This window comes from Echinops telfairi, unplaced genomic scaffold (assembly GCF_000313985.2).
Source record: "Echinops telfairi isolate 266 unplaced genomic scaffold, ASM31398v2 ScPeMD7_7420;HRSCAF=8458, whole genome shotgun sequence".
Lineage (NCBI taxonomy): Eukaryota > Metazoa > Chordata > Mammalia > Afrosoricida > Tenrecidae > Echinops > Echinops telfairi.
Genome location: NW_022111320.1, coordinates 1,735,962 through 1,744,917, shown reverse-complemented (window position 1 = coordinate 1,744,917; position 8,956 = coordinate 1,735,962). Strand labels below are relative to the sequence as shown.

Sequence of the window (8,956 nt, the reverse complement as noted above, 5' to 3'; positions counted from 1 at the left end):
CAAGTCTTCTTTGAAGTAATTTTCTAGAAGACAAATCTTTTACCAAGACACTCCCCTCCTGGACAATTCTCCATTCTCAAACTGGATGTAGCCCCTTAGAAAGAAATATGATTCATTTCCCCCCCTCAACATCAGTACCGTTGACAGCCTCTTTTGTAAAACCGAGTCGTGTTCCATTCACCTGTGGTGGGTCTGTATCTTTTATAAATGGATACTATCGCAGGTAGCACTACTCTACATTGGTCCTTGCAGAATGCTTTCTTCCCTTAGTTTGAAGTGAAGCAGGTCTTGAACGCTATCGCCAAAGACAAGCAAGAGGACCATGAAATTGAAGCACCACGAAAATCCACATCTCTGCTGTTTTGCTTTCCTACAGACTGCATTAGGAATAAAAATTGCATTTACCTCTTTCTGTCCTCTTCTTTATCATAAACGGATTCAAAAACAACAGTAAAGGGGGTGTGTGTGCGCGTGTGCACACACACATCCATTTTGATTAGAAGCTTCCTAAGGAAGACTCTGCCCCAGCCCCTGTGTTTTCTTAACCATTTCCATCAGTTAGAGGGAGGTAAGTAGTTCCTGTGAAGATGCTAGCATTCTTTGATGTTTCCACGAAAAGCACAGTACCAGCCATCACTCTGGCTTATGGAAACTAGACCGCTGCATTCTCACGTGTCTGGTAAAGAGGGCAGCCTTCTAAGTCCTGCTGAATAATGCAATGCCCAGTTCAAACACTTGCTGGCTCATCAGGAGCTAATGCATCCTGGGAAATTTGTTCTGCCTCCTTTGGCCTCACGGCAACTTCATGCAGGTGGCTGCATGCAAGCTGTTCTCCAATGACATCATCCTTTTGATCAGTACTTTGTAGCCCTCTGCAGAAATGATCAGAGAGTTATAGGAGGGGCCAGACCGGATCTTTTTATCTTGGTGTTCCATGGAAATCCTCGAGGTTGGACAGATTTAAGTAGCCTTTTCTTTTTGTGATGCTTTACGCTTATTTTCTTTTCCCCAAACATGAACTCTACTTTGGCAGTGGGACTGGGTATGAGGTTGGTATTAGAAAAAACTCCATAAACCACTTCGCAACCAGTGACCACCTGCATTGCACACAATTTCCTTGGGCGCAACTTGCCAAATGGAATTCTAGCTTCCTGGTGGCTTTCTCGGCATGAGAACCCAATCAACAAAAACAAAAGCCAATGCATCTCTTTGGTTAGATGTAAAATGGTTGTCAAAAAGGATCAATGAATGCCAGGTCAGCACTTACTTTCCACCCCAGTAGAGTTTGGTTGTTATGACCAGGCTGGACCTCCTGTATGTTAGAGAGAGAGAGAGAGAGAGAGAGAGAGAGAGAGAGAAAATGCATTTACATTGCAGGTCATCCCATGGAGTTATACTCTTAAGATAACACCAGAAATAATCTATTGTGATAACTCACATTAAAAAACCTCATTTAGAAATAAATGTCCTGGCACTGAAGTGTCAAGACAAGGGGAATCTGGTGAGAGGGGAGCTGAAACCAGGTCTTCAAGGAAGTGACTGCTCCGGAGGCGGGAGGAGGAGGATGGCAGCGTGGGGAGCTGGTGAATCCTGGGTACAAGGTGAAGGTGGGTGCTAGCTGAGTCGGTGCGGAGGGTCAGGGACAGTAAACAATGACACGCCAGGGAACTGAAAAGTTGGCTTGCTTTTGTAATCAAAGCCTCAAGGGCCAAACATATTGCTGCAGAGTTGATTTCAACTCTCAGCAGCCCTAGAGGCCAGAGAAGCACTGCCCCACAGCACTGCCGAGACTGCCATCATTAGGCCAGATCTTTGCCTTGCAGAACAGCTGGTAGGTTCAAACCCACTGACCGTAGGGTTGGTCGTTGAGTGCTTTCACCATGTGCCACAACGCTTCTTGTTGCTTTGGTACCCCAAATAAATAGCCACCAATAATAGTTCTTCACCACTGGGTGTCATGATGATCATGCCGAGTGTGATATTTTGCAGGGAGCATGTCCCTCCCCCATGGAGGGCTATGGACCCTAGTGACCAACCAAACCCATCACCGTGCGTTGATTCCAATGGATGGAGACCCATGTGTTACAGAAGAGAATGGTTCCAAAGGGTTTTCTTGGCTGGAATCACAGCCACAGTGACCGTGGGTAGATTTAAACCACCAACCTTTAGTCTAGTAGCCGAGCATGCATGGTTTGCCCCAGCCAGGGACTCATGGACCCCGGTAGCTCTAAGTTCTTGCCTCTTCCAACCAAGGTCTTCATAGGCAGCAACTGACTATGTGGTAACATTAGTGATGGAGTCAATGATAATAGCTGGCAAATTTGAGAATAGATAAGAATAACATTTCCTTGAGTACCTTCTTAAAAGGAAATGGCGTTTTAGGAAAATAGACCTAAAATTCTTGACTCCGAGTTCTACCAGTTGTCTCCTAGGAGACAGAGGTGTGGAAGTGGAAAGCTGGAGGGCCCACGCACGCTCTACTCAAAGCCACAGCCAAGGGCCGGAGAGGCAACCGCAGAGTCAAGACTGTGGGATCAGGAAGATGGCCTGAGGACCCTAAGCTCACAATTCAAAACTGGGCGGTAACGCTCAGTGCAGTGTGGTTTCTAGAGAGATGTGATTCCATAGAGCTGGTCTTGAAAGAAAGAAAAATCACTTGCTAGTCAAAGATCAAGGCCAAACTTCCAGAGTATTTAAAAGAAGGCATAATTCTATCACTGTGGAACCGGTGCCTAAGGGCCCGAAGACACACAAGTCTATCATGATTAATGATTCCCAGTGGGGGATTATGGTGACCCTCTGACAACTCAGCTGCAGCAAGAAAAATGCGCAGAAAATGCCAGCCCCTCTGCCCACTGGCGAAAGCGCCCTGAGGAGTCATTGCAGTCACCCCGGTGGAAGGTGGGACCCATCCCTGCACGGAAGGTTACACATCCCGAAAGGGCTCACAGACTTTCCAGGCTCATCCCTCAACCTATGAGGACAGCCGGGATGGGACGCCGGCTCTCCTCTAGCAAACATCTCCAGAGCTTCCCACAGGCTGCATGGAGTATTCTTCAAAAACGCATGCAACCCTTTGATGATTCAGAACCGTCAGGCCTGCCAACTTCGCACATTCGACCCAACACCACAGACACCATTTTTCCCCTCTCCAAAGGCAGGCTTTGTGGAAAATTGGCAGATATGGGTGTGCACACTGCCATTTATGTTCAAATAGCACAGGCAGGCCGACAGGAGCCTGGCAAGTTCTCAGTGGCCCTCAGCAACATTCTCACGGCAACTCTGCAGTGTGCACAGAATAACAGGAGGGCTTTGCATGCATAGGTCACAACCTTCCAGATGTGTTTGCACACCTTTCCTCACTTTATCAACACAAAACCTCATGATCAGTAATGCCCACTTTACAGGTGGGAAAATCCAGACATAGGGCAATGAAGTTCGTTAATTTGCCCTGGGCAACATCGCTTGCCAATGGTATGATCAAAACTGGAAGGCATTTGCCCAGGGACGGTCAATTTTTGCATGACTCACGGTTATGAGAAGGTGGTCTATATTTTCACCAACCCCATTGGGGCAGATGCCAACTGTAGCTTGGTGAGACCTTGAGTTCTTACTTGCAAGACTGAAAGGCAGTTGGTAAAAGAGGCATGTGAATGTACTTTCTACACAAGGCATATCACCGTCCCTGCGACTGTGGACAGTGATGATGAAGTGCCTTTTGACTCTTGAGAAGCGTCAAGGCTGCTTCACCATCCTCAGATGTCCCGAGGCAGCCGACAGTTCACTGCAGACTCCACTGGGCTGGGGGTGGACCTCATCTCAGTGTCTGATTTAGTGAGAGATGGACCCACCTGCTGGTGGGAAGGCAGGGCTGAAATGTGGAGGACCAGGTGGGGACATGCATGCTTCTCTCTGTTGAAGGACGGATATATTTTCCTCTTAATGTCTTTATCGTCTTGTGGAATGGAGGGTGGGGGGCCAGAGAAAGGAGAGGAAGTAGACCACCAATCTGTATTTGTTTATATATCCACATAAGCCCACTGTTCCATTTAGGGAAGGCCCTGTGTTCACTCTGAGGGAGCAGTGAGAGAGCGAGCAGCCATAATAATGAACAGAGAGCTCTGTTGGGTTCTTCTAGTTTCTCCTCCTAAAAGGAGTTGAAGTGATGCGGTAGAGGCAATAGGAAACCAAGCTTGGAGGAGCACTCTTGAACACATCCATGTTTCCCTAGGCAAGATGAAAAAGAAATCCAGGCTAAGACAACATGAATGGGCACAGATGATTTTGCCCAGTTGTCTCCACTAAGACAGCACCTGTGGTATTTATTTGGTCATGTATTTATTTGGCAAATGTGCCAGAGCAGTGGAGACCCCCCCACGCGTGTCCAATGGCTTTGCTAAGCTTTTCCTAAATTCTCAATGTCTGGTGGACGAAGTGGCTGCTGTGGCTGACCTGCTCAGTGGAGCCGAGCGGTGTGGCTTCCCCCCATTGCACACAGATGTGACAGCCAGCCTTTCTCACGTCTACTTGTTTTGGTTGGAAGAGTTGAAGGGAGGGCCCCAGAAGCACAGCCCCTCTTGTTTCTCGAAGCACCCCTCAAGGGTAGCAGATGTGTAGATAATAGGCTCCCTGGACACACAGGAGAGACACTGGCTAATTGTGTTCAGATAAGAAAGCAGGAGGATGTTCATCCCAAGGGCTTTCTTGTTTTATCATCTCTTTGCAGCCAGAGTTGTTAATAAAATGAGCAGTGAGCACAATACACGTGTCTCGTTAATCAGCTTCCTGTCGGCTGGCTTCCTTCCCCAAAGGACCACAAATGGCAGTCAGAAGCCATGAAAACATCACTTGCTTTTATGCACAGGTATCTCATGAGCATTCCCTCCTCTGCTCAACCTCACGGTAAGTCACTGTGATCAATGACTAGCCAATCATTTTTGCAGCAATGAACTTGCTGACATTTATTTTCCCATCAGTACAAATCATTTCTTTACCAAGCGTAGACCTTTCTTTTTGACAGCCTTTTGGTCAGGTGTCACATTATTTTACGTTCCCTGCTCTGCTGAAGGACAGCCGCATCTTTAGAGGCAAACCCATTATGATGTCAAATGAAGGTACCTCCAGCCTTTCTTCTTGATGATGCTGCCCAGGATCGCTTCGGCCCTGGAGGGAGAAACAGACAAGCCTCAGGATGCTGTGTCCCGGGAAAGTAAGAGTCAATCCTGTACACCCCAGCCATTCCTTGTTTGAACTCTCCGTGCCTACATGTCCCGAAAATAGAAGCTGCTCTCGGCTGGTGGCACCATTTCTGCTGTTTCTGCTTGTGCCTGACGACTCCGACTCCAAAGCATTCCAGAAGCTCCTGCCAAATCCTGTCACGTTGGCAGGAGACTGCCTGCGGTCCTGATACTAAGGAAGAGTGGACTCATTTGGCAGTTTGATGCGTTTGCACCACCTGAGCCCATATGTAAATGCTCTGCCTGGCTGTGCCCAATGGGAGCCAAGGTTTGCCCTCTGTTGTGGTGGTCTCCAATTGTGATTGGGCAGGACAATGAGCCCTCACACTGTTAAGCTAGGACATTGGGACTCCCAGGAGGTATTTGCAGGACAAAAGAGGACTTTTCACGTTGGTTTAAAATGTTCCATGTGACCACAAGGTGTTGAAGGGATCAGGTATCAAGCATCAAAGAATAAAAAATATTGTAAAGGTGGGTGAGTGCACAGTGGAGACCCAAAGCCCATTGGTAGGCAACTGGACACCCCCTCGCTGAAGGGTTGAGGGGAGGAGACGAGCTAATCAGGGTGCAGGGTAGCAACGATGAAACATATAGCTTTCCTCTAGTTCTTAAATGCTTCCTCCCCGCCCACTATCATGATCCCAATTCTACCTCACAAATCTGGCTAGACCAGAGGATGTACATTGGTACAGATGGCAACTGGAAACACAGGGAATCCAGGACAGATGACTCCTTCAGGACCAGTGGTAAAGGGGGCGAGGCCTGGAGGGTGAAGGGAATGTGCGGTGGAAAGGGGGAACCGATTACAAGAATCTAGGTATTGCCTCCTCCCTGGGGGAGGGACAGCAGAGAAGAGGGCGGGGGGAGACGTTGGACAGTATAACTTATGACAAAACTATAATAAGTTGTGAATTATGAAAGGTTCATGAGGGAGGGGTGCAGGGAGGGAGGGGGAGAATGAGCAACTGATATTAAGGACTGAGGTGGAGGGCAAATGTCTTGAGAATGATGAGGGCAGCGAATGTACATACGTGCTTGACACAATGGATGTGTGTATGGATTGTGATGAGAATTGTACGAGCCCCCAATAAAATAATTAAAAAAAACACGTTCCAAAGGCCAGGTCTGCAGAAGCCGTGAGCTACATCCAGAGAATGTCCTAGGTTCCAGTGACAAAATTAGTCTCAAACTTTATTGTAGGAAAAAGATAAAAGGGGACATAGAGAAGCATCCAGCCTGCCTCTGAGACCGCATGGAGACTTAAACTGGAATCATCTCTGCTGTCCTCTCCCCCTTCCACCTACCCTAGCCAGGGGATGATGGGCTCCAGGTTGGCTCTTCTACATTCCTTTGGCCAATACCAACTTGAGAAGCCAGCAGGCTCCCGAGGAAATCAGGGGCTTAGGACTGAGAGTCCTGCTCATCGCTCTTGGTCTTCACTGAAAGGGCTGCCTTTTCCAGGGTGTGGCGATGTTACTGCTTTCCCAGAAACCCCTGGACTCAAGATGACCTCAGGCACAACAGGACTGAGCTGTGATCCGACCTGAGTGACCGGACATGTGTGGCCCATCGGGTTTTAGTCTGTCTTAGTCTGGAAGCTCTGCTAAACCCTGTTCAGCAGCATCACAGGAACACGCAAGCCTGCATCGTGAGCTAGATGGGAGCTGCGCTTAAGGTACATTGGCTGGAGTCCAGCCAGCTCGCTCCTACAGAAGATGAGGATTCCACCACGGGACCACTCCCTGTTGGAGGGCCCAGCTTCACCATAAACCACCATTGTGCCCTGCAAAGAATGGGCTGAAGGCGACTCGTCTGTTTTGGTTTTTGTCTTTCTTCCCTGCTGTCTCTCCGACTGTTGCCATTTCCACCTCCCGTTTCCCCGTGGAAACCCAGCTCAGTCACACACTGACAATTAATCACTCCCGAAGCAAAACTGCTCATCCTTCACAACTGAATACAAACAAAACTCTACGTAACAGATTTGTGAATGGCTCCTCCACTTTTTCTTTTCTTTTTTTTTTTTTTAAAACCTTAGCTCCCTTTGGAACTAAAAACAAACCATTGAGGAAAAAGGTGGATGTGGAGACTAGAAAGGCCTTAGATATTTTATTTTTTCCCTTGGGCTTCCACAAAACAAATCTGGGATGGGGACCAGGAGCCTCCCTGGTGCCTCTTAACCATAGACCTGCCCTTGCAAGCCGAAGAAATCGAGGTAAAGAACCTGCACTCGGAGAAGTCAGCAATGAACCTGATTCAGTAAATTCAACAGTTTGATTTTAATTCTCACCGGGAAGGAGGTGAATTGGGTCCTCAGCTGCTTCTGTTCCCCAGTCCAATGGGAGGTAGCGGGCCTGCTCGAACTGCTGTCCAGCCAATCAGGTTCCTTAGACCCTCCAGCCAGGTTCATGGCAGGAGGTTAGGAAGCTTGTTCTGTCGGCCTTGCCGGGGAAGGACCTCGAGGCCCGGCCTTGAGAACATCTCACCCACATGTTCTCCTTTAACAAGCCCTGACCCTGAGCCCCAAGCCTGGTTACCTGGGAAAGTTGCCCCTAGATGGGACACTTTGATCAAAAGAAGCAAAATCCTCTGTCTCCCCAGAATGCCAGTGAAAATGCCCTCTGACAGAAGGCATTGGACTTCTGGGCCTCGTTGGAGATCCCATCCTAATCTCTGATCTCTCGGGATTGCTAGGTGTGGTGACATGTCTGCAAACAGGCAAAGGAGTCTCTGCCGCCCTGCAGAGAGGATGTCCCAGTTTCACACAGAGCTCGAGGAACTGTGGGATGTGGCTATGAAATGACACAACCAGCCTTTGAAGCATCGTTCTGGAATCTGCTCACTCATATATTCAACTATCACCACAGCCACCGTTCTGGTCCCAGCCACATTTATCCCTCCCCTAGACCACGACAGTTGCTTCGGGCTTTAACTCTCTCCAATCCCTTCTTCGCACAGGGACTAGTGGGAGGAAGAGTTAGAGATGATCAAATACTCTCTACCTTAGGCAAGAGGGGAGAGAGAAGGGGGGAAGAGTCAAACCAGTCAACTGATTGGGAAGGACAGGCTGTCACACCAACAGGTTGAAGTCTCACGGCCATCGCCTCAGAGGGAGAACGACCCCTGCGGGTTTCTGAGATGAAAACTCTTGACAGGAGCAGAAAGGGGCCTGGTAACATTTCCTTGGTTCCACAAAAGTCACTGAGGGGCACAATCAGGTACCAACTTACTTTCCAGCTGCATAGACCTCAGCAGTATCAAAGAGATTGACTCCACTTTCATAGGCGATAGTCATCAGCCGCTCAGCAACCTGGACAAACACAGATGGGTCAGTCAGAAAAGCCAAACACTCTCCCGGGACTGGGGAGTCACTGCGAGTCCTCCAACGTAAGGAAACAGACACTGCGCTTTTAGTTATCATTTTAGCCAAAGCTTACATAGCATATTAGGTTCCCGTGAACAATGACTAGACAGAATTCTCGGCGACATCATTCCATTGTTCACAATGCGTGGAGATGATCTTTACATTGCATTCTGGTTATTCCAGTTCCAGTACATTTTTTTCCCTCCCGTCCTGCCTTTGGGTCCTGTGCTGTGATTCCTCCACATTTTATTACAGACTTAGTGAAACATTACTCTCCTCCCTGTAAAAATGCTTACGTCTTTGAGGATTTTCTTTTTGCCTTCCAATTGACAGTTCTGAACATATTTTATTCTTTTTT

At 48.2% G+C, this 8,956-nt stretch overlaps 1 protein-coding gene across 1 annotated transcript in view; it reads right to left on the bottom strand.

Moving 5' to 3' along the window:
- KCNAB1 (potassium voltage-gated channel subfamily A regulatory beta subunit 1) overlaps nucleotides 1–8,956 on the bottom strand; it is a 289,270-nt gene that overhangs the window by 67,706 nt on the left and 212,608 nt on the right. Inside the window, exons 4-6 of the mRNA XM_004704128.2 lie at nucleotides 8,465–8,544; nucleotides 5,119–5,163; nucleotides 1,268–1,312 (exon numbers count right to left, since the gene is read on the bottom strand). Of these exons, the coding sequence (XP_004704185.1) occupies nucleotides 1,268–1,312; nucleotides 5,119–5,163; nucleotides 8,465–8,544 (170 nt within the window). The remainder of the gene's footprint in view (nucleotides 1–1,267; nucleotides 1,313–5,118; nucleotides 5,164–8,464; nucleotides 8,545–8,956) is intronic.